Raw genomic sequence first — 26,384 nt, 5'->3', positions numbered from 1 at the left:
TGGGGTTAGAGAAATCAAATTAGTGCAGGAGCAGCAAAGGGTTCCCTGTCCTGTCCATGGCTCCTAAACTTTGGACATCACATTAGAAAAAACAAAAAATACTTCTGACACCTCTGTTTCACTTGTTTTGTTTTGCTCTGGATCTCAGGAACTCTATCTGGAAATAGATTTTCAATGAGACTCTGGTCCCACAAACTCTTGTGACCCTCAAGATGTCTCAGTCTTGCTTTGGGATGTTCTCCTTGAATGAAAAAAGATTTCAGTTAAAAGTAAAAAGTTTAGGGAATGATCTGAATTATTTTTTTCCTGTCCACCTACTCCTAATCCAAAAATAACTTCCATCAACTAAGTGAGTATTATATTTGTTTTAATGAGCAGTGCCAATCGAAGCTTATCACCCTGATGTTTTCACTCATAAGGTCTATCTGGTTATCTTATGGTATTTCTGTAAATTTTAAGCAGATACACAAGAACATGTACTTACCGCAGATTTTAAAGAGTCATCTCTTTATGAAGTCCTGAGGGCTGAATCCTGAAATGCCAGCATTTGGTAGGTTATTTGGCACATAGTAGGTCCTCAGTGAATGTCTATTTAATCACCACGGCCCATCTAAAATGTGAAGGACGTGAAAGGCTTTGTTTTTAACTCTAAGAAACTACTCAGGGTGTCGGCACTCCCAAGAGCAACTTGAGAATCAGTTATTTAAGCGATAATGAGCTTAGGTACTAGGACAAGGGTTTCAAATGTTCAAGACGAAAAAGAATTTCTATATTTAAAATCCCTAGATAGCTGAGCTATTTTTAGGACTAGTCTCTCTTTAATAGTGGCCTAATTTGGTGTTTCTGAAGTTTGGGGTTTCTTTTTATAAGTCTACAATGTCAGTCAAAATACATCTACCTAAGATCAAGGCAACGTGCCACCCAGACACGGCAGGACAGTGGCTGTCCATAAGTGGTCTGTGAACTGTGTCATTAAAAATATTTGACCAGCTTCCCAAGTGATCCTCGGGCCACTGAAATGGAACACCTACGAGTAAAGGAGGATCTAGAAAAATAAAAACAAGTGAAACATTTTGCAAAAATAAGCCCAAGCAACATTTCCTCTGAGAGCTGCTAATCTATTTGAAGAGACAAGATATAATTCACATTCAGAAAGAGATAAGCGTGAAAATATAGCAATATCTGATAAGTGAGTGATCCTGGCAGTAAATTATTAGAAAAGTAAAAATTACCCCAATTCAGAGTATCATGAAAAGATTTATGGAGCTGTATTTGGGGATGTTGAATGTCATTTCCTCTAATTCAAGGGCTACGTCATTTGGAATATTTGACTGTTATTTACTCAGTAAAGAGAGATTATTCATCATTATTTCTTTGAGCATCTTAGCTTCCTGTGAGAAATATTTGAAATCTTGTCATTTCTTTGCTGAGAACTGGTATCTTTAAATTTGTTGTAGTGGTAATTGAAGGCAGGAGAGCGTGTAGTGTTAACAGAAACTGGTGTATATGAACATGGCAGTGCGAAGGGTAGAGGGAACAAGAAGAGAGAGGGGAGGGAGATAGATAGGGAAAGAAAGAAAGAAAGAAAAGCAAGAGGAGAAGATAAAAGGAAGGGAAGTAGGAGGAGGAGCCGGAGGAGGGGAAGGAAGAGAGAAAATTGGCCATATAGGAATTTCTTTTGATTGAGTAAAAGATACGCTTGTCTATGAAGAGAGAACACAAGAAGGGTGAGCTTCATTCAGTAATGTGACCTCTCTATTAGCTCTAAGCCAAGAGTAGGGGGAGCAGGCATACAGTAGGCTGCTAATAAAGGGAAGATTTCTGAGACTCAGATGTGTCACAGAGGAAGAGCAGTGTTTGCTTCTCTTTGTGTTTGCATTTCCCTGTCTTTCTGAACTGGGATAGATTTCCAAAGTCACACCTCTTTGTATTTTTGTTCATGTCTTTCCCTCATTTGGGGAGAATTAGCTATGTGTGATAAATATTGCCAAATATTGGTGTAAAAATATTTCATTTTAAGGAAAATATTAATTTCCTTTCTTTCTTGTAAAGTAGGGGAGAGAGGCAGTGTCTTCCTATTCATACCAAAACTTCATGTGGCTGTCTGTGACCTACTTGTGTGCGTATATATATATATATATATATACACATACACATATTTTTGTTCCAGCAAGGTAGAATTTTCCTTGAAATGTGCAGTTGCCTTAAGTCTCACCCCAGGCTTCTTAGCAGACTTGAAGTTCTTTTCTGCTGAATAGCATTCACCCATCCTCCTAAATAAAAAGTGTATTGTAAACTAAAATGTTCCCTTGTAAGCATAAAGTCATTTGAACTGCAGCCTGCCCTTCTTCAAAGTTCCTTCAACTTTCCAGCCATTCCACAATTCTTCTTCCTGGGCAGAAAGGGCTGAGCAGGACTTACTCGGAGTGAAACTGACAGAGCCAACCAGCCTTCACAGTCTCCCACCAAGACTTCTGATGGAATTTTCTGTCCTTCTGTAGAAAAGCAGGAAAGGCAACAATTTACAGATGTCCCCCCTTCTTCCATTATTTTTCCTCTCTCTCTCTTTTTTTTAATTAGCTAGTTGCCAAAGCTTGGATTCGTTTCAGTCCTTCAACCTCATAATCTACCCCGACGTGCTGCTCCAAATAAAATGGTCCGCCGGCACTGCAATATTTAGTGTTACTGTTCACTTAGGTTTCTGTTGCAGAACCATATTTTAGACAGAATGTATTAGTTATGCTTACAAGAATGTATTATACCTACATTAGCCATGGTTTACTAAGTTAATGAACTGTGGAGACAAAGAATCATTGCTGTCAGGTTGTAGAGTCATCTGGTGCCCTGCCTTCGCAGACCATATTTTACTGAACTTTGAAGTTGCCTATGGCTTCCCCACCCTGCCCTGCATTTGCTGCCATCCCACCTTTTTTTTTTTTAAATTACCTAAATCTTTGGCACCACAGGTAGATATCTTTCATCCTACAAAAATTCCTTGCATCCTCCCCAGTGTTCTTTGCAGACAAACATGGCCAAAGCCATTCACTGAGTCCCTTGAGTACCACTGCATTCATTTTCCATAACACAGACGACAGACTACCCTTGTGAACCTGAACTTTGGTTCTGCCTGGTGGTGATGCGTTCATGTTTCCTGGGAAGCAAGAGCTGTTAGCATTGCGTTTGAAATACAAAATATCAGGGCTTTCACTGCAGTCTTGCAATGCATATCTGTCTTTCCTTGGTGACAGAGGCTTCCGGGGACAGAGTCACTTTTTCAGGTCTTATCAGGAATTTAGTTTCCTTTGTTTTTCTGTGAGTTTTAACCATTGACTGAAATCTTAGGGAAGTGAGGAAAATGTGTCCTGGCATTTAACAACATTCTATCTCTTTTCTTTCCCTCTCTCCTCATTTTTTTTTTTTTTTCCTTTTATTATCTTAGGCCTAACTCCACCCACAACTCCTCCTCATAAAGCCAACCAAGATAACCCTTTCAGGGCTTCTCCAAAGCTGAAGCCCTCTTGCAAGACTGTGGTACCTCCACCATCCAAGAAGGCCCGGTACAGTGAGTCCTCTTGTACCCAAGGCAGTAATTCCACCAAGAAGGGGCCCGAGCAGTCTGAGTTGTACGCACAGCTCAGCAAGACCTCTGTGCTCACCAGTGGACACGAGGAAAGGAAGGCCAAACGGCCCAGTCTCCGGCTGTTTGGTGACCATGACTATTGTCAGTCAATTAATTCCAAAACGGAAATACTCGTTAGTACATCACAGGAGCTCCATGACTCCAGACAACTAGAAAATAAAGATGCCCCCTCCTCCAACGGGCCGGGGCAAATACACTCTTCCACAGATTCCGACCCGTGCTACCTGAGAGAGACCGCGGAGGTGAGCAGGCAGGTCTCTCCCGGCAGCACCAGAAAACAGCTCCAAGACCAGGAAATCCGAGCTGAGCTGAATAAGCACTTCGGTCATCCCAGTCAAGCTGTTTTTGACGACAAAGCAGACAAGACCAGTGAACTGAGGGACAGTGATTTCAGTAATGAACAATTCTCCAAACTACCTATGTTTATAAATTCAGGACTAGCCATGGATGGCCTGTTTGATGACAGCGAAGATGAAAGTGATAAACTGAACTCCCCTTGGGATGGCACGCAGTCCTATTCATTGTTCGATGTGTCGCCTTCTTGTTCTTCTTTTAACTCTCCGTGTAGAGATTCTGTGTCACCACCCAAATCTTTATTTTCTCAAAGACCCCAAAGGATGCGCTCTCGTTCAAGGTCCTTTTCTCGACACAGGTCGTGTTCTCGATCACCATATTCCAGGTCAAGATCAAGGTCCCCAGGCAGTAGATCTTCTTCAAGGTAAACCTTGTCAAAACCCACCCAAAGCCTAAGATATCCCCAGGAATTAAAAAACAAACAAACAAAAAAAAAAACAGCATTTAAAACCCACCAGCAGCCCAGCCCCTCAACAGCATGTTCCTGGTGTTCCCGGAACTAAGGAGATTGTTGTTACCCATACATTCTTCCCCATCTTCTCTTAAATCTGTCCTCATTGAGCACAGCACATGAACCAGTCAGACCAGAGAGAGCAATCTGTAGAAAACTTGCTCATCTAACTTTTTCCATTACCTGGAGAGCTGCTCTGTGCAGAATAGTTGAGATCCATGCAAGATAAAGCTGACAGGGTACCAGGCTGGCGTTCAGCAGTCACATCCATAAGAGATGTTGCAAGAGAACATGTCACCACTCCCAGACCTTTAAGCTGACTAGAGGTTCGCACACTCACTGGGAAATCTCACTAGTAGTTGGGAACTGAAAGCCGGTTTATGTTAAGACAGAATTCCAGGGGCTACTCAGTCATGCTGATAAACTGGGTTTTGCTGGCAGTTGCAAATGCCCTTTTTGTTTTTCCTTCTCTCTCAGATCTTGCTACTACTATGAGTCAGGCCACTGCAGACACCGCACACACCGAAATTCGCCCCTGTGCGCGTCACGTTCAAGATCGCCCCATAGCCGGCGGCCCAGGTAATGATGCACGTTCGCCTCCCTCCGTGCCTCTTATCCCTCGAGTAGATGACAAAATGTAGTCCAAAACCCTGCCCCCTCCCTAGTTTATGATTCATTTTGCTCGTGCAAATGGAGGTGGTTGACTTAATGGTGAAGTTATGTTTCTCAGGTATGACAGCTACGAGGAGTACCAGCACGAAAGGCTCAAGAGGGAAGAATACCGCAGAGAGTATGAGAAGCGGGAATCCGAAAGGGCCAAGCAGAGGGAGAGGCAGAGGCAGAAGGCAATTGTAAGCAGCCTGGAGCTTACTTTCATTTTACAGAAGGGTTTCTTTTTTTCTCTCTCTCTCATTTTGGGGGGATGTGATGGGCATAGATTAGAAAATATGGTAAGGATGCTGTTAGAATATGCAGTACTCAGACTTTTGGCTTTAGCATCAGTGACACCTCAATCCCTCTTAACACTGATTACTGGAAAACAAAATAAGTCCGTGTATTTCTCCTCCATACTACCTGTTTTTCACTCATCTGGAAGCTCATTATTGCATTTGACTTTTGTTTCTAAAAATAGAAGGAGAGCTGTATACTGGTCCCATTGACCTAGAAGATGAATTCTTCATACTGTTCTCTACTGCTTTTTGCTCTGAGTGGAAAATGAGGAGGTGTCACTGGATGGTTTCATCTTTTTGGCAGATGTGAGGGTTGTGTTGTCCATGGAGAGACTGTATTTGAGTAAGATTTAAAGGCAATGGTAGAAAAAGATTTGCTAAGTCCCTACTTCTTCCTTGTGCTGGGTCAACACCTCAGACATCCACATTTCTTATGAGCTACTTTTCAATAGCCTATCATGGATTTCAGCACCACTTACTGTAGGATATTGTGTTTACTTGACACATGGACACTACTGACCCTTTGGGATAAGGATCTAGATAATAGGAGTCTAGTTCATTCTGTTTGTCAGATCTTAGAAGGCAAAAACTGGGTCCTCCAATTGTCAGCATCCAGTACTTGTCCCAGGCAGACATTCCTAGTTGATTAAGGAACTCTTTCCCACTGAGCCCCAGGAGAACCTTGAGGACTTTCACAACCTGGTACTCCAAGAAGCCATGGCTCAACGATCAGAAATGGCACTGTTTTGTTCATTGCAGTTGCTGTCTGTTAGCTGCTAAGTATCATTTCAGTGAAGATCAACTTTTGATACATCTTGCATACAAGCTAACCAGGGCTTGCTGCTACTGCTGCTAAGTCGCTTCAGTCGTGTCCGACTCTGTGTGACCCCACAGACGGCAGCCCACGAGGCTCCCCCATCCCTGGGATTCTCCAGGCAAGAACACTGGAGTGGGTTGCCATTTCCTTCTCCAATGCATGAAAGTGAAAAGTGAAAGTGAAGTTGCTCAGTCGTGTCTGACTCTTCGCAACCCCATGGACTGCAGCCCACCAGGTTCCTCCGTCCATGGGATTTTCCAGGCAAGAGTACTGGAGTGGGGTGCCATTGCCTTCTCCAGCCAGAGCTTAGGGAAATGATGGATATGCTACCTTAAATACAACCAACAGCCATCAAAAGATTCTTGACAAACCTACATAAAAGAGCTGACTAATAAAGTCCAAATCAAGCATTGGCCAACAGTTATCAGCTGGAGGAAAAAGGTTAACTGAGAGGTTTGTTAACTCAGGCACTCAAGGAGAAAGAAGGGAGAAGTAATTGAATATGTAGGCTAAAGGTCTAGGGCTTTGCTGCCATTTAAATTTGAATCTACCTAAGACCAAATTAAAGGCCTTGTGAAAATTATAGCACTTTCCCTCATTTTTCTCAACTTTCAAATTAGCTGTAATATTAAGATCTACCAGAGTATCATTAGTTAACATTTAACAAGATGAATAAAAATGGAAAATTCAGCTTTTCTAATTTTGCTGTTTTTAATTAATAGCCTGTTGAGTAACTATAACAACTCACATTTACAGAGTGCCATATAGTTTACAAAGCAGTTCATATATACCAAAGAGAGTCATGTTGAGTAAGCATGTAAGTAAGTAGCTATTTCAGTGTTTTCAAATTCATATTTGATGAAACTCTTCATGTGTCTTCCCAGAAGAGTGACACTAAAGAGAGAAATTATTGTGTCATATGTTTGCTCATTTGCACAAAATGTAACACAGCTATAATCAAAGCTGAGTAGATAAATATAGATAAATGGTATGTGCTTTTATTATTCTTTCCAAAGATAATATAGTGCCAGATACTTACTTGGGTGAAGAAAGGGAAGGAGGGCTCCTTTTGCTAGTTTGGCTCTGAGCAAATAGATCAATACTGTGATTCATCTGTAATATACTCTGTATTCCATAGATGCCAGAGCCAAAAGCACTCTTGAGGCCACTAGCCTCAGTTTGGAAGCAGATACCACCCTGCCTTTCCTTGGTGTCACAGATGTTAACAAATTCCTTGGTTAATCTTTTGACTAAGACAATATCAATTCCCTTTGAAAGAAGGCAATTATAGTGCAAATGTCAACTTGACGTATATTAAGTCATTATAATTAACTAGATGTTTGTGAGAATTTTGGCTTTGAGATTTTCATTTTTGTTTTTTAAAAAGCAAATTAAAAAAGAAAAATAAGACATAGAAATTATTTACTAACACACTGACCCACAGATAGTAAGAGATTAATATAAAGATTTGGGACTTAACTGTTAAACCAGTTAACCGGTTGGACAATTAGATGGTATTTCTGTAAATATAAGTGAAAACACATGACTATGTGAGAGACATTTGTTAGGTACCTGGGATACAAAATTAGGTAAGACTTCATCCCCACATCTTAGGGGCTTCAAGTCCACTGACTGGTAAAGATACGCAATGTGTTCATTGCTGTCATAGAGAATGTATCTAAGGTACTGAAGTGGCATACAGGTGGGCACCCAGCCCTGGGAATGAGGGAGGGCATCCCTAGAGAGTGTGAGATTGATTTGAAATCTAAAGGGAGGAGAGGGCAAAGGTTCTTTCCATGTGAGCTGTCCAGTGTGGTAGCCATCAGCCAGGAGGCTAATTAAGCTAGTCCCAAATTTAAATACACTGTGTAATTGAATTTTGAAGACAGTACCAAAAAAAAAAAGAGTTTAAAATACTTCATTAATACTTTTTATGTCAATGACAAGTTGAAACAATAATATTTTGGCTGTACTGAGCCAAGTGAAATACATTATTAAAATTAAATTTGTTTCTTTTTACATTTTAAAAAATGTGCCTCTGAAAATTTAAAAATTACATATGGTACATTATATTTTTATTGCAAATAACTATTCTAGGCAGATACTTTAGCTCATACTAAGTCTCTGGAAAAGAGCAAGATATATTGGGAAACTGCTAGTCATTTAATTATAAGGCTAGGGTACAGAAGAGGCAGGAGGTGAGTCTGGGGGGCTCCCCGGTAGCCAGATACTTGAAGAGTCTTGTAAGTCATCATGAAGATTTTGAAGAATATCTTGAAGGCATAGTGGAACTGTTTAATGAGGTTACCCTTAAGAAGTTTTTCTGACTGATTTCCTTCCTGAAAATGATCTGCTTTCTTGTGCCATAATGCATTTGCAAAGTGTATTTTTATGGAGTTGGGCAAGGAGATAAAGGCAATGATTTTTGACTCATTTGGCTAGATTATCTTGAAAACTCATTCATGAAACAGTTCAAGGAATTAGGACAGTTTGCCTAATTTGGTCATGTAGGTGATTTTCATTCAGATTTCTGAGACACTCTTAAAGTCATGAATGAATAGCAAATTACATTTGGAATATCTTGGGTGGAATGCTGATTTATTCATTAATTCAGATCAATTTTATAATCAGGGGATGAGCAAAACAGAGACTCCAGAAGGAAATGAAAAAAATGTTATAATCACGTAACAGGTATTTTACAAAGTTAACCTTTGCTGTCTTGTCTTGTGGTCCCTATTGACTTTTTTTTTCTTTAGTTCCATAAGAAGGAGATAGTGTAGGTCATCTATCAGGTTTTTACTGTGTATGTGTCCAAAAGTCTTTATTCAGACCAACTTCGGTGCACCAAATCAGACAGCTAAGAAAGGACTAATAATTAGTAATTAGTAACACAGAATCATATGTTGTGGTTGAATGTTGTCATTGTATAAGTCGCTGCTTTTGTCCAGTTTTCATCTAAATGATCTCAAAAACCAGTTCATCCTCTGCTTTTCTCAGTCTCACAGGCTTGAAATAATTCAGGTTATATTAGAACTCTGCAAGCCAGAGTCTAGTATTTAATGTCTAACTGTCACTGCTCTAATTTCTCGTGAAGTTCTAAGTCCAACTCCATTTGCAATCTCTACAGTTTCCTGCCAGAAAACATGATAATAGGATGTTAATTTAAAGGGCAAATCTAGACATTATGAAATGGCTCAGTGCTTAAAACCAAAACCAGATGTGCTTGGGCAATGACTATGCCATTTCTTTTCTCTTCTCCATTGGTCAGTATGCAGCCTAGGAGCCAGAAACAGAGGCTCATCCCTGAAAATTATCAGCTTCTTCCAAATGAAAAAATAAAATAGTTGTCTAATTTCTCGTAGTTATTCTTTTTGGGGAAAATAATGTCGTTTTCTGTTCAGGCCTTTTCAAGAGCTGTTCCATATGGGTGAATATGTTATAATATGAGTATAAATGCACTATTTAGAAATTTTCAGTTCTATCAAAAGTAGTTATATGTGCTCTGAGTCTATGGTTTTCATGTTTTCTGACTCATCATGGTGTTTACTTGCTCTTATTTGTGTATTAGCTTTTAAGGAGACTAATCTAGATTTTTTTTTAATTTATTTTTTAATTGAAGGATAATTGCTTTACAGAATTTTATTGTTTTATGTCAAACCTCAATATGAATCAGCCATAGGTATACATATATTCCCTCCCTTTTGAACCTTCCTCCCACCTCACTCCCCATCCAACCCCTCTAGGCTGATACAGAGCCCTGTTTGAGTTTCCTGAGACATACAGCAAATTCCCATTGGCTATCTATTTTATGTAAGGTAATGTAAGTTTCCCTGTTACTCTCTCCATATATCTAACCCTCTCCTCCCCTTTCCCCATGTCCATAAGTCTATTCTCTATGTCTGCTTCTCCATTGCTGTCCTGTGAATAAATACTGCCCTGCAAATATAGCAGATTTATTCTGTATATATGCATTAGTATATGATATTTATCTTTCTCTTCCTGACTTACTTCACTCTGCATAATAGGCTCTAGGTTCATCCACCTCATCAGAACTGACTCAAATGCATTCCTTTTTATGGCTGAGTAATATTCCATTATGTATATATACCACAACTTCTTTATCCATTCATCTGTCAATGGACATCTAGATTGCTTCCATGTTCTAGCTAAGACTAATCTGGATTTATTCAAATTTATCCAACCTTAGATAGTAGTAGGCACTTTCTGAAGCACAATACTTTGGCATCTGTTAGAATTCAGTAAATGTTAATCTCAACACTAATTTTCAAACCCTTTTTACCAAGACTTGCTTATTTTTTTTTTATGAGAAACAACTGTCATATAGCTAACTGGGCAGCTCTACACTCTCTGATAGAGATTTTGATGCTGCAAAGTCAGTTAATTCAGTCATTTTTTTCTTTATTTATCCCCTGTCTTGATATAATGAGGATTTACCATACCTGTTAATGCAACACAAATCTTCAATTTTATTATCCACCTCATTAGCAAACTAGCTTTTGTAAAACTTGAAGCTAAAAGATACTTGATAAATGTCCCATCCTCCTTGATAGTGAAAACTGGTCTGAAAATCATTTTTCAAGGAGGTTTTTTCCAAAGGTTTAGAGTTCCTCCAAGCCTTTAAGAAGTTGGAAATGTTATTAGGCATTTTGATTTCTTTTCCTTTCATCTCCTGTTTAGAAATTAATGTCTTGAAAAATTGGCTGCAAGTGTTAAGGTTTTTTAAAGATATGGAATCTATTCATCTGTCTAATAAAACTGCAACATGTTAAAAATAATTGATTATTCACTAGACATTTTGGCCAGTCTTGGGAAGATTTTTATCTTTGCTTTTTAGACCTTCAGATGCCTTTTAATTTCATTTTTTTTTAACAGTAGGAAACCAAACACTCTAATCATTTTCTCAAATGAGAATTTCAACATGTATTTAGTGTCTGGTCTTTGTAAGGTAACAAGACGTGGTCCCATTCCTGTGTTATATAAAAAGAGATTGACAGTCAAATAGGTGATTTTAAGGGATTGTGGACCAGCCATTTCTATTTCTGTCTCTCCTATCTAGGTTGTGTCTTCTTTTTACCACAGAATGTATCAGTATCTGATATAAAAGGTCCTCTGGTTTATTTTCTTTGTGGGATTATTGTTGCATATAGTTTCGTATAAAGAAGCAATTCAGAGACTATCCCGATATGTCTGCATATGGACGTGCATATGGTCGATTTTCGCTTTAACTTTGAATTTCCTTGAAGATGAACATAGGCTGTGTGTATTCCTATAATGGTAGCTGAGCAATTTCTGTATGATGGTTCAAGTTTTTTTTGCTCTCTTCTACATTTCTCCCTCCTTTTCCTCTATACAGTAGTAACCTTCCTAAAAATGTTCATTAAAAAAAAAAAAAAAAAACAGTGCATAACACTCATGCCAGCAGGCGCCAGGAAGTTTAGATAACAGTCCCATCAAGTTGGGCTGTTTGGAGGGAGCTGGCTGCATAAATAGAATGGAATGTGATGTGATGATTCCCTTGTTCAAGTGTACAGCATTGCCCCGGGATATCTCCCTTTATATTTATTGACCTCCAGGATGTGCTGGGTACTCTGCAACAACACAATCACAGCCTTCAGCTGAGACATACAATCTACATGGAAGTGAATTGGGCAGCCCACTCTGCCTGCTATACTTCATCTGGTCAGTTATGTAGGCTCAATAACTGCTGTCAAAGGAATTGTGTTTTACCAGTTGCTTCAGCAGAGTGAAAAAAGTGAGTCCTTACACTTAACCCTGTAAAATGAATCATGGAAACCTGTATTAGTACACCCAGCTGAGGTTACCTGGGCAAAGTTTTTCCTATGATAAAAGCGCCAAACATGGTTTTCCTTCTCCATTGTCTTAGAGACTTTCAAGGAGTAAGGGCCACACTTGGGCACCTTTGATGTAATGAAAGGTATGGAGCTAGGTCTTGAAAATGATTAGTTGCCTATCGATTGATTTTTCAATAAATATGCATTGAGAAGATTCTTGTTTTGTGTACTCTTAAATAAGTAGTCAATAGGACTGATATGGTCACTGCTTTCATAAAGTTTTCATTGTATGGGGATATAGACATTGAAGACATTGAACACTAAATAAGCTATTAATATTTAATTATAATTGGGCACAAGGAGCTTCCCACGTGGCTTAGTAGTAAAGAATCTACCTGCCAATGCAGAAGACATGGATTTGATCCCTGGGTTGGAATGATCCCCTGGACAAGGTAATGGCCACCCACTCCAGTATTCTTGCCTGGAAAATTCCATGGACAGAGGAGTCTTGTGAGCTACAGTCCATGGCATCACATAAGAGGTAGTGACTAAACAACAGCACAGAATTACAAAAGAGAAGTAGACTGTTCTATTAGAGCAACTTATAATAGGAACTAAAACTCATCTGAGGTCTCAGAAAGGAAACAGTTGTTGAATTCACTGTAATTCTAGACAGTATGTATGTTGATGGAGAGGAGGGAGGGGCAGTGCGGAAAGGATATTCCAAGTAGCAGAGAAGCACCTGATGCAAAGGCCTTAGGAAAGAAAGGAGCACAGTATATATTAGGGACTGATGGAGAAGGAAATGGCAACCCACTCCAGTGTTCTTGCCTGGAGAATCCCAGGGACGGGGGAGCCTGGTGGGCTGCCGTCTATGGGGTCGCACAGAGTCAGACACGACTGAAGCGACTTAGCAGCAGCAGCAGCAGCAGATCAGTGTGGCTCAAAATAGAGGAAAGGAAAGAATAAGGTGTGTGGGATGAAGCCCAAGATGGAGACAGATCCAGATCCCAGATCCAGACAGAAGGACCTGGTAGATTCTGTTAATGATTTAGGTCTTTCCCTAAATGTTGTGAGAAAGCAATGACATGTTTTAGATCTTAATTGGCATGATCCTCTTCTCTTAATAAAAACTATTCTGGCTGAAGTGAACAAATAAATTGGAGGAGGGTAAACAGCAGACACAGGATCCAAATTAAGAGGCTGTTATATTAGTTCAGAAGGACATGCTGGCAGCTTGATTTAGGGGAGATTAGATCAAAGGAGCAGATTTAGGAAGTAAAAATCCACAGGACTTAAGGAGTGATTGGATGTGAGGAGGGGACTAAGTGGGGAGAATTAAGGAAAGCCCTTGGGTTTTTGTCCTGAATAACTGAATGGATGGTGTTAACTTTACTGATACAAGAACATTGCAGGAAAAACCCAGTCAGAAGAGGATGAATTAGAGAGTTTGGTTTGGGTAATGTTGGTCTAGTTTGAGATGCCTAGGTGACATCCAACCTGGGATGTCAAATAGGTAGTTGGTTATTCGAATCTGAAGCTCAGAGTAATTTCCCTGATGAAAATGAAAATATGAGTTCTGCATATGGTGAAAGAAGATGAGACATGGATGCTCAAATCACCTGAAAGGATATGTATTACAGGATATGTCTATGAATTGTTCAGTTGTACTTCGCACGCATTTATTGATTGTCCTCTCTTTGCCAGGTCTTTTGCTAAATATTGGACATATGAAAAGGACATGCATTCAGTAAATAACAGGACATCTCTTTGCCTTAAGCCTAAATGACTTTTTTTTTTTTTAGCATCTAAGACAACATATCCTAAGCACATCCAGAGAAAACGCTTAGGCAAGCTAAATCTGTGCCTTAGTCCTATGATTCCTAGTTTCTTCCTCCATCTAACTTAAATCTCTCCAACTGCAAGTTCATTTCATTCTTGTTTGTCATCGATAGATGTACAGGCTAGTTGATAAGGACATTCATATTAACTTCTTACATTCTTGAAAAATCTTTTTTTCAGTTTTGAGAGACATGATCATCTTTGGCCTTATCTTCTTGGAACAAGAAATATAGGATTATATCTTACACTGAGAATGTGTTCTTGTTCTTCAAAAAATGAATCCATTCTCAGGCTTAAAATATTTTCCCTGTGTTTTGTAGGTTATAAATTGTTGTTGACTTTAAGATTATGATGATATTGACTCCACTTGTGAAAATTAGGCCACGCCCTTCACATTTGTTCCTAAAATAAGATTCACTGGCAAAGTGAAATTTATAGCCTCTTTTATAGCTCTTATTCTTTGGAGACCCATGGCTTACAATGGCCTATATTTTAAAACCGTATTTTTAAAATTATTGGCTTTGGACCACCTGTATCAGAGACACTGGGGTATACTTGTTAAAAATAAAGATCATTGAGCAGTATCTTCCAATTTTTTTAATATAGCTGGAATAAACCCCGATAATTTGCATTTTAATAAGCCCCCCAGGTAATTTACATTTATACTAGAGTTTAAGAATCAATATTTTGAGGGATGTCAAGATTTGTACATCAAACTATCATGCTGTACACCTTAAAATTATACAGTAATGTACATAAGTTATTTGTTAATAGAAATAAAAAAATGCACATGTTTTATTATTATAATTCTGAGTTAAGGAGAAATTAAATGGTTTTGCAAACCAGGTCAGTTTCTTACCAATTTTGAAAATTAATAGTGGAGTCACAATTGTTAAAATATTTAATAGATATTATTCAGCTCTTTAGTGATAAAAAGACCACATTACACATATTTTTTAAATAATCCATTAAATTTCATGTAGCAAAGGAACAGAGACAGAAAAGGTAGAAGAGAGTGAGATGCAGCGAGTGAAATTAGAGAAACGGAAAGTAAAACTTGGTTCAAGCATAGTCTCCTGTTAAGTTTTAGCGTGGATTTTGCTTTAATTGGCGTGCCGTGGGGGTTCTTGTTATGCAAGATTGTGCCTTCATAAATGGTTCTGGCATCAATGTCTTTCCTATCTTCAGAACCAGCAAGTCTCTTCTCACTTCCCCCTCCAGGAAGAGCGCCGTGTGATTTATGTTGGGAAAATCAGGCCTGACACAACACGGACAGAACTGAGGGACCGTTTTGAAGTTTTTGGTGAAATTGAGGAGTGCACAGTAAATCTGCGGGATGATGGGTGAGAATCTTCAAGATTATTTCTTGTTTAGAAGCTGACATATGTAAAAAATTATGGCCGTAAGATTACCAGGATGGGAATGCTTTGACAGATGACATGTTGAGTTCAGAACCTTATTTATTTTCTTTCATCCCTATTTATTAATCTTTCCAGTTGAGATTTCCTGTCCAGAAATAAGTATTTAGCAGCTTGACAGGACAATCACACTGATAAATGGATGCAGTGGTTCAGAGGCTGGCACCAGCGAAGTCTCCAAAGTGGAAAGGGTTACAGTCATATATGCTAATGCTGCCTCACTGGCTTTGAACTTTTCCTCTTTGTCTGTTGCAGAGACAGCTATGGTTTCATTACCTACCGTTATACCTGTGATGCTTTTGCTGCTCTTGAAAATGGATACACTTTGCGCAGGTCGAATGAAACTGACTTCGAGCTGTACTTTTGTGGACGCAAGCAATTTTTCAAGTCTAACTATGCAGACCTAGGTATGGATTTTACTGTACATAGAATGAGGAATCCATAATGTTGAGTTCAAAATGGAAACATATGTAAACTGTAGCCACATTGGGCCAAACCATTACTACCTTTTACCAAAGAAAATATTCGAATATAGATTTTATCCTATTTTTTTTTTTTTTTTACTTTTTAACATATGAGATGATTTCAGAAGGGGCTTAGATTTTGGTACAGAAGAGAGCAGATTGTTATGCTGCCTGCCCAGATGCTGAAATTCTGCGCTGTGTGTCTTTGTATGTGTGGTGGTATATTTGGTGTGTGCACGTGTTGTTTGTTTGTAATCTCTTGTGCCTACCCTGAATCCTTTTATACAGACGATAGCATTGGCATCATTGCTTTGCAGAGCAGAATATGGAAAATTTTTATTCTTTTTTTTCTTATTATCTCACCAACTCTTAGAAAGGTTAGCATTTCCTACAAATTATACTCAGAGAAAAAAGTAAAATTTCATGTGCTAAATCACATTATACTTTCTTTAAAACAAAAGAAGAAAATAAACCTGCTATTTTTTTTTTTTTATTTTTAAACTTTACATAACTGTATTAGTTTTGCCAAACATCAAAATGAATCTGCCACAGGTATACATGTGTTCCCCATCCTGAACCCTCCTCCCTCCTCCCTCCCCATACCATCCCTCTGGGTCGTCCCAGTGCACCAGCCCCAAGCATCCAGCATCGTGCATCGAACCTGGACTGGCATCTCGTTTCTTACATGATATTTTACATGTTTCAATGCCATTCTCCCAAATCTTCCCACCCTCTCCCTCTCCCACAGAGTCCATAAGACTGTTCTATACATCAGTGTCTCTTTTGCTGTCTCGTACGCAGGGTTATTGTTACCATCTTTCTAAATTCCATATATATGCATTAGTATACTGTATTGGTGTTTTTCCTTCTGGCTTACTTCACTCTGTATAATAGGCTCCAGTTTCATCCACCTCATTAGGACTGATTCAAATGTATTCTTTTTAATGGCTGAGTAATACTCCATTGTGTATATGTACTTTGAGTGCTTCCATATGATGGGTACTGTGCCAAGGCTTTGCAAGTATTTTCTCACTTAATTACCAGAACAATCCTAGAAGTAGATATTATGTATTATCATCCCCATTTTACAGATAGGGAAACTGAAGAATAGATAAGTATTCATCTTTCCTGTTATAAAAATTGTACAGACTCAAGGGGTAACATTTGGAAAATATACAAAGGTATCAAGAAAAATAGTAAAATTGCCTATCAGCCTATCACCTAGAGATAACTACTGTTACCAAGTGAGTAATGACCTGTTCAGTATTTTGTCTCAGAACATCGAATTTCTTATAGTTGAGGTTATATTATACATATATAGACTTTACAAATCTACTTTTCTCAATTAATATTATGTAAGTTCATTATTTACTGTGACTCAGGGTTAAAAATGATTTGCCAGTATATTTTAATGGTTGTACAGTATTCTGTTTGATGAGCAGTACCATTATATTTAATCATTCCATCATAGCTAAACACATTTTCTGTTTTTGATATTATAAATAATGGCACAATGGGCGTCAATTTCCTCCCCAATTTTAATTTTGCTCCTTTCCATATTAGTCCCTATCTAATGTGTGTATTATAAGCCTTTATGTTCCTTTATGAAATAATGAAGGAAAATGGCAAGTGTCTTATGCATATGACAATTATTTAAATCAATTTATAATAATAATAATAATGAATTAACATAGAAATCTGCTCTTAAGCATTATTAGTAATGCTTAAGTCTATCTGTCTTAGTAAGTCTATCTGTACTTACTTTGGCTTGGTATAAAGAAAAAAAGTAAATACCAAATACAGGTTTTTTTTCTTCCTTCCACCGAATTGATGTCTTCTAGAGTAATTGATACAGGTGGGGTGCATTGTTCAGGGGGAATATGCTATAATTCACTTCACAAGCTAAATAGATAATATGAAACAGGGGAGAGGCAGCTGACTGTTAGATAGAGGCCTAGGGATGAAAATATAAAAGGTGGCAAGTCATTTGTTCAAATGTTGGCTGATAAAAACAGTCAAGACAGATTGAAGTCTTGAGTTGATTTGACTTGTTTTCTTCAGTGATGAAGGCCAGGGTGTTTTCTAGTGTCTCAAAACATCTAAAGTTTAAAATAAGCTACCTCGAGGGGCCTTTAGATCACGATTCATCACTGGTAGAGGGAGCATTGGATAGTACTTCCAAATTGAACTGGAGCCTCCCTGAAATATTTCTAAGAAGAATGCTTCCCTCCTTGTTATCTCTCTGCCTCGCCAGTGGCAATAGAAACTTTACCACTGCTAAGCTGGTTCTGTATTTCCTGAAAAGTATGTTTGATGTGTATTGTAGCAGCATAGGGTTTTCCAGTTCCCTCCAGCCGTACAATCACAGGAAAGGTAGTGGATCTGAGTATAGGCCTAGTGTAGTTTGACAGCGTCTTGGCTCTGGAATCTTGCAGGCCTGGTTTTGAAACCTGAGTTAGCTTTTGACCTTGAGCAATTAAACTCCCTCAGCTTCTGGTGCTTCATTTGTAAAATACCTTATAACGTTGCCGTGAAGATTATATATGTGTTTATGAAACCCTTAGCGCAGTGTCAGTGTCTGGCACAAAATAGATTCTCAATAAATGGTAGCTATAATTATGATAAAAAATGATGACAATGGGAAGTTATAAATTTCAAATTCTTTTAAAATGGAAGCATCAACACCAGGAACTAGCTTTGGAAGTGAACATCATCATGTATGTCTTGTCTCTGTTCCTTGAAGAGTTCAAGTTAAGTGCTTCAGGCCATGAGTGCCGAATAAGGTGCATAAACCCAAGGGGTTGCAAGAGTCAGACACAGCTTAGCGACTAAACAACAAGCTTATACTGGACTCAGAGGGATTGGCCGCTTATGTGCACATCAAGAATAAAGTGTTAAAATGATGTGATACTGATTAATTTTACCAAAAGTAAAGCAACCTTTCTTTAGATGACCATTTTTTAAAATTTTTATTTGCTTTCCTAAATTAAATTAGTTCACAATATCCCATTTCTCTGATATTTTAAAATTGACGTATAGTTGATTTACAATGTTGTGTTAGTTTCAAGTGTACAGCAAAGTGATTCTGTACATGGAAACTATATATTCATGTATATATTTATTTGCAGACTTATAAATGATACCCATTTTAGCTGGTGTGAAATGATACCTCATCATAGTTTTGATTTATATTTCCCTAATAATGAGCAATATTGAGCATCTTTTCATGTGCCTATTGGCCATGTGTATGTCTTCTTTGCAGAAATATCCGTATTGAGGTCTCCATTTCTTGGCTGTTGAGGTTACTTAATGGTTATTACAATACTATTAATGCAAAAATGCAGTGATTTCAGTTACTATTTATGAGCCAGATTTATAAATGAGACTCAGAATTTAAAGGGATGATCAAGCTTACCATGATGAAGACAGTATTTAAGTCTGGTTTCTGTGAATCTGTTATCTGTGTATCTTTCTATTTACTGTTCTATAAACAAATGGAAAAGACTCTGATGCTGGGAGGGATTGGGGGCAGGAGGAGAAGGGGACGACAGAGGATGAGATGGCTGGATGGCATCACTGACTCGATGGATGGGAGTCTGAGTGAACTCCGGGAGTTGGTGATGGACAGGGAGGCCTGGTGTGCTGCAATTCATGGGGTCGCAGAGAGTCAGACACAACTGAGTGAGTGAACTGAACTGAACTGAACTGAAACAAATGGATCTTTCCATTTGAAAGAGCTTGATGAAAAATGTTAAAGAGGAACGACAGAAATTAAATTAGGACTATAGGGTAAAAATAGAAGGATGGATCAGGATTAAGAATATGATCATTTAAATCAGGAATTAGTTATGATCACATTAGAATTTATACTTAAGCAAGAAAAAGGAAATAAATAACATGTTGGTCACAAACTCTTATTAACTCAAAGAAATGTATTACATTATCAGCATCCTGAATATACATGTAACTTTTAATATACACTGCCATTCATTGGTAAGTCAGTCCCAGATCCCAACACAAATATTTTCAATCAGGTTTTTAATAATATGCAGGTGTTCAATAAAATACATTTATTCGACAAATACTGAGTCTCTACTTTGTGCCCACAGTTTTTTAGGTGCTAGGAATACAGCTGTGATGTTACTTATTTCTATTAATATAGTATTATTATTTATAACAATTTCTTTTTAAAACTAATTAGGGTGGTTTTCAGGTTATTCCTATAAAAATTTCATTATATCTTACTTGTGGATATATCCTTCCTTTACTGGAGAGAAAGTGGATGTTATTGCCCTAGAAGTTACAGGTGGATGCATTCTCTCTTCAAGCAATAAAAATTATTTTGTGGGTGCCTATTGATATAGGTATGCCCATGAAAGCTGGTATATATATAAGCATCAGCCACCATATTTCACAGTGAAGAAACTCTTGAGAATCACTGTATCAAAGTACTTTTAATATTTGCTAATGAAAACACAGAAAGAATGAAATTCTGAGTTTTGTGTAGAATGATCTTAATTTAAGACATTTTAATTCTCAAAATTTCCTCTAAGAAAAGCTTCACACATATGTTCTTGATGGTTCTATGTGGACTTCATGTCACACAGACTGCCATCACTGAATGACTCATTCATCTTCTATAATGCAACTGAAATTCTGATTTCAAGCTAATCTCTAGCAATGAGCAGGACTTATTTTTTGTCTTTATAAAAAGATTATGGTTTGAACAACAGCTGCTCAGGCAGCTTTAGTTATACAATCAAACTATTCATTAGGCTTTCAAGAGAAGAGTGTAAGCCAGTACAATTTAAGATTGATCATGTAAAATTTTGGTGATGAAAGATGGGCCCTTTTTGTCCTGTTTTTATGTCTGAAGCTGACTGTAATTGTTCACCTTACCTGGACAAAGAAAGGTGGTAGAGACAAGGGATGATGTGAACCAGAAAAAAAAAAAGTGAAAGAATTTCCTTGTCTCTAAATGTAAGATGTCTTTAAAGTAGATTGAAGCTGGTGAGGTAGGGGAAACAGCCTGGTTCTGTAGAACTTGAGGGATTTGCCACCTTTTCAGCAGAACAACTTGTGAGGTCAATGATTAGCCTCCATCTTATCTCATATTACCCTTTTCTGTCACTTTGAGCATTTCTATTTTGTAATTTAATCTGGGTAAAACACAAATATTCATATTTTAGTAGGATTGTTAATGTTTCCCAGAAAGGTTTTGTCTTCCCTTCAAGTAAGTATTTTCGAAAGAATGAATGTGTTTGCCTATTGTATATCCAAGATACCCTTTCTCAAGCTGAAAGGCCTGTAGGAATGGTAGACTTTTTCTTAGGTGTCAATGGAGAAAAATCAGAAACATTCAAAGGATTTTTACTTTATACCCAGTGGGACTGAAATATATCAATTTTGTTCAGGGCTACTGAAGTGGCATATGGAGCTTTGCACAAATGCTTACTTTGACTAGTTTAAGGATCTGAGAAAGACCATAGCTTTATTTGAAGTTGTGTGTTAGTCACTCAGTCGTGTCCCACTCTTTGCGACCCCATGGGCTGTAGCCCACCAAGCTCTTCTGTCCATGGGATTCTCCAGGCCAGAATAATGGAGTGGGTTGCCATTTCCTTCTCCAGGGAATCTTCCAGACCCAGGTAATGAACCCAGATCTCCTGAACTGCGGGCAGATTCTTTACCATCTGAGCCACCAGGGAAGCCCCATTAATGAGTAGAGAGTCTGAATTTGCCCTCTCTGGACATGAAGCATTTTCCAAAACCTTCTAATTTGGGGAGGGCTTATACCACTGTTGCTGGGCTCCCTTGAGGTACTTGAGAACTTACGTCCCTCCAACTTTTTCAAGGGGAGCAGCAGACTGATGAGTCTGGCTTTTATACTTAATGAAATCAATCCCAATGAACAGAAAGATCAGTTCTAGCTTCTACTTTTTCCTCTCCACCTAAGTTGTTGAGGAACCTGGGGAAGTCATTTAACATAGCAGGAAGGAGGAGGAGCCTTACTTTTAAAGCACGTTGATTGCCTAGGTTGCTATTGAAAAGAAATAGCTGTTTTGATTACCTCCCAGGAGTGTTTAAATCCAACATGAGTCAATAGATGAGTGTTTTGAGTACTCATCACTCCTTACCCTCTGCAAATATATACAAGTGGTATAAAGAGATAAATATATAAGCATAATTAATTAAAATATTGGTGTATATATATCATACCATCTACCATATAAATACCTTCTGAAATATACACATAATTATTAATATTCATACATATAAATACCTCCTGCAAATATATATGTAAATATATGCACATATATATGTACATACCAACACAAACCTCATATACTAATAAAATTTGGGCATATTTTGTTAAAGTATATTAACCGGATAAATTGTTTTTGAATCGGGTTGTCTTAAATTAGATGATTGAATTAATGACCATAAGCAAAGGGTACATCTGACCTGGTTTGGGTTTCTTTCAGATTCAAATTCAGATGACTTTGACCCTGCTTGCATCAAGAGCAAGTATGACTCTCTGGATTTCGATAGTTTACTGAAAGAAGCCCAGAGAAGCTTACGCAGGTAATATGTTCCCTGGCTAAGGATGACAGAGGCATGGTGAATACCTCACGGGACAGCGCGTCCTTCCCTAAAAGACTATTGCAAGTCATACTTAGGAATTTCTCCTACTTTACACTCTCTGTACAAAAACAAAACAACAACAATACAAGAACAACAACAATGGTTTACATGAACCCAGCTGCTGAAGAGGCAAGAGACAGAATGGAATTCCAGTAAGCACATGTTTATTCATGGGTGTCAGCTTTGCTTTCCCTGAGTCTCTTGGTGATGGAGTGTGCGTGTGTGTGTGTGTGTGTGCGCGCGCGCGTGCCTGTGTGTGTGTTTGCCTGGTTTGGGGGAAGTATGTGTGTACAGGTGGGGACTGGGGACACCTGCCCAGAGCGTGCAAGGGCAAACCACTTCGAATGGCAGCAGTTCCATGAAGACACACTTAAAACCTAGAACTTCAAAATGTTCATATTCTATTCAAAAGGAAAAAAAAAAAACGTACATCCAAAAGGAAAGAAAGCTAACCAACCAACCACAGGCCACCCTAAAATGACAGCCACTGATGTCTGGGCATCAGCCTCTGTACTCTGTTTTTTTTTTTTCTTTTTTTTTTTAAGAAAGTGCAAAATCAACGTGAAGCAAGCTTTCTCTCACAACGTAATGATTATATGACAATCCTGAAGACACCGCAGGTTCTGTAGAACTCATATCCTTTCTCTCTCTTTTTCTTTCTTTTTTTCCTTTTTCCTTTTGCCAAGGAATCTGGGTGGGAGAGGATGCTGCAGGCACCGAATGCTCAACTTTCCTAACATTTTGAAGTTTCTGTAGTTCGTCCTTCCTCCTGACACCCATGTAAATGTCCAAAACGTTGATCTCCCACTGCAAATTTCAAAAGCCTTGTCAATGGTCAAGCGTGCAGCTTGTTCAGTGGTTCTTTCTGAGGAGCGAGCACGGTGTTACATTACTAAGGAGAGTTGGGTAGCACTCTCTGGGATGTGTTCAGATAGTACAATTGCTACATTCTCTGATGTAGTCAAGTATTTACAGATGTTAAATGGAGTATTTTTATTTTGTGTACATACTATACAATGATGTTCTTTTTTTGTTACAGCTATGCACTGTAAATGCAGCCTTCTTTTCAAAAACTGCTAAATTTTTCTTAATCGAGAATATTCAAATGTAATTATGAGGTGAAACAATTATTGTACACTAACATATTTAGAAGCTGAACTTACTGCTTATATATATTTGATTGTAAAACAAAAAAAGGACAGTGTGTGTGTCCATTGAGTGCAACACAACAAATTGATGCTTTATGCACAACCATCCCCTCTTAGGTGAGCTTCGATCTAAGCATCTTGTCAAGAAACCTCCTAGCCCCCTAAAGGTATTAACCACTTCTGCAATATTTTTCCACATTTTCTTGTTGCTTGTTTTTCTTTGAAGTTTTATACACTGGATTTGTTAGGGGAATGAAATTTTCTCATCTAAAATTTTTCTAGAAGATATCATGATTTTATGTAAAGTCTCTCAATGGGTAACCATTAAGAAATGTTTTTATTTTCTCTATCAACAGTAGTTTTGAAACTAGAGGTCAAAAATCTTTTTAAAATGCTGTTTTGTTTTAATTTTTGTGATTTTAATTTGATACAAAATGCTGAGGTAATAATTATAGTATGATTTTTACAATAATTAATGTGTGTCTGAAGACTCTCTTTGAAGCCAGTATCTCTTTCCCTTGGCAGAGTATGATGATGGTATTTATCTGTATTTTTTACAGTTATGCATCCTGTATAAATACTGATATTTCATTCCTTTGTTTACTAAAGAGACATATTTATCAGTTGCAGATAGCCTATTTATTATAAATTATTAGTTGGTGAAAATAATAAAGCCAGTGGAAATTTTCTACCTAGGATGCATGGCAATTGTCAGGTTGGAGTTTAAGTGTTTCATTTGGGAAATTCCGCTTTGCAGAAGCAGTGTTTCTACTTGCACTAGCATGGCCTCTGACGTGACCATGAAGTTGTTCTTGATGACATTGCTTCTGCTAAATTCAATAAAAAAAAAAAAAAAAAAAAACTTCAGTAAAACCTCCATTTTTGAGCATCAGGATTTCCTCTGAGTGTGGAGCCCTGGAATGGAAGTCAGTAAAGTTTGGCGCGTGTACTCAAGTTTCTGAGTTGAAATTCAATTACAGTATGGCCGACGTGACTTTTCTGGAAGACATGATATACCTACTATGTAACCATTCTTTTCCTTTCTCTCGCCCAACACGATCGTATAAAAATGGATTACACCCCCAGGCCAATGCAGCTAATTTTGAAAGCTGCATTCATTTATCACCAGCATATTGTGTTCAGAGTGAATCCACTGTCTGTCCTGTCGGATGCTTGCTTGAGTTTTTGGCTTCTTATTTCTAAGTAGATAGAAAGCAATAAAAATACTATGAAATAAAAGAACTTGTTCACAGGTCCTGCGTTACAACCGTAACACATCTTTAATCTGCCTAATTCTTGTTCTGTAGGTTAAATGCAGGTATTTTAACTCTGTGTGGACGCCAAACTAAAGTTTACAGTCTTTCTTTCTGAAATCTGAGTATCTTCTGTTGTAGAATAAGAATAAAAAAGACTATTAAGAGCAATAAATTATTTTTAAGAAATGGATATTTAGTAAATCATATTATGTGTTCAAGGACCAGATACGTTCTCTATTTTGCCTTTAAATTTTTTGTGATCCAATTTTCAATACATTCTCCTTTTTGCCCTGGATCGTTGACATGAGTCAAAGACTGGGTTTCCTTTCTTACTTGTCAAAAGACAACACTACAGATTTCATGTTGAGGATTCATTTATTCCCACCCTTCTGGCCTGACAAATATTGTTACCATGAAGATAGTTTTCCTCCATGGACTTCAAATTACATCTAAAATTAGTGCAAAGAGAGAATCACTAGACCATCCACATAGAGCTTTTGTATCTTATGCAGACACTGTGGGTAGCCCATCAAAATGTAAACTGTGTTCCTTTTATTTTTATTTTTAATTTTTTTGGAGAGTATATTTCAAATGAACATATGCACCCCATCATCACTGGAGGCAAATTTCAGCATAGATCTGTAGGATTTTTAGATGACCCTGGGCCATTGCCTTCATGCTGTGGTAAGTACCACATCTACAATTTTGGTAACTGAACTGGTGCTTTAGAAATGTGGGTTTGTTTTTTTTTTTTAAGAGATGTAGCAGAATAATTCTTCCAGTGCAACAAAATCAATTTTTGCTAAATGACTCTGAGAGCAACGGTTGGGCTGTCAACATTCAAAGCAGCAGAGAGGGAACTTTGCACTATTGGGGTGTGATGGTTGGGTCAGTTGAAAAAAAAAGGAAACCTTTTCATGCCTTTAGATGTGAGCTTACAGTAGGTAATGATTATGTGTCCTTTTTTGATGGCTGTAACGAGAACTTCAATCACTGTAGTCTAAGACCTGATCTATAGATGACCTAGAATAGCCATGTAATATAATGTGATGATTCTAAATTTGTACCTATGTGACAGACATTTTCAATAATGTGAACTGCTGACTTGATGGAGCTACTTTAAGATTTGTAGGTGAAAGTGTAATACTGTTGGTTGAACTATGCTGAAGAGGGAAAGTGAGTGATTAGTTGAGCCCTTGCCGGGCTTTTTTTTCCACCTGCCAATTCTACATGTATTGTTGTGGTTTTATTCATTGTATGAAAATTCCTGTGATTTTTTTTAAATGTGCAGTACACATCAGCCTCACTGAGCTAATAAAGGGAAACGAATGTTTCAAATCTACTTCTGCTTTTCTTATTTATCACAACCAAACTCCTGGCACGTTCCTCAGATCAGTATACGTTACTCGCTTATCATTATTCTGTTTCCTCTCTGGATCACCTGCCCTCCCCTTGCTTTTCCATATTCATGAATGGATTTCAGCTCTAAGGTAACGTGCGCCTTCTGTATTTTACCTTGTCTCCTTTCAAACAGTAAAGGCGGAACTGGTGATTTCTCTAATGAGAAGTGACGTCGGACTTTATCAAAC

General features: G+C 38.0%; 1 protein-coding gene across 12 annotated transcripts in view; it reads left to right on the top strand.

The window, feature by feature from the left end:
- Positions 1-26,177, top strand: part of PPARGC1A (PPARG coactivator 1 alpha) — a 714,770-nt gene extending 688,593 nt beyond the window's left edge. For 7 of the 12 annotated variants that reach the window (XM_059887361.1, XM_024993058.2, XM_059887359.1 and 4 more), the window contains 6 exons: positions 3,440-4,358; positions 4,923-5,024; positions 5,176-5,296; positions 15,056-15,210; positions 15,541-15,692; positions 22,232-26,137. In XM_059887361.1, coding sequence (XP_059743344.1) covers positions 3,440-4,358; positions 4,923-5,024; positions 5,176-5,296; positions 15,056-15,210; positions 15,541-15,692; positions 22,232-22,335 — 1,553 coding nt within the window. In that variant the 3' untranslated portion in view covers positions 22,336-26,137. 12 annotated transcript variants of the gene reach the window in all.
- The last annotated feature ends 207 nt before the right edge of the window (positions 26,178-26,384 follow it).

Source organism: Bos taurus, chromosome 6 (genome assembly GCF_002263795.3).
Source record: "Bos taurus isolate L1 Dominette 01449 registration number 42190680 breed Hereford chromosome 6, ARS-UCD2.0, whole genome shotgun sequence".
NCBI classification, from domain to species: Eukaryota; Metazoa; Chordata; class Mammalia; order Artiodactyla; family Bovidae; genus Bos; species Bos taurus.
Note: the sequence above shows the minus strand (reverse complement) of the source record. Positions and strands in the feature narration are given on the sequence as shown.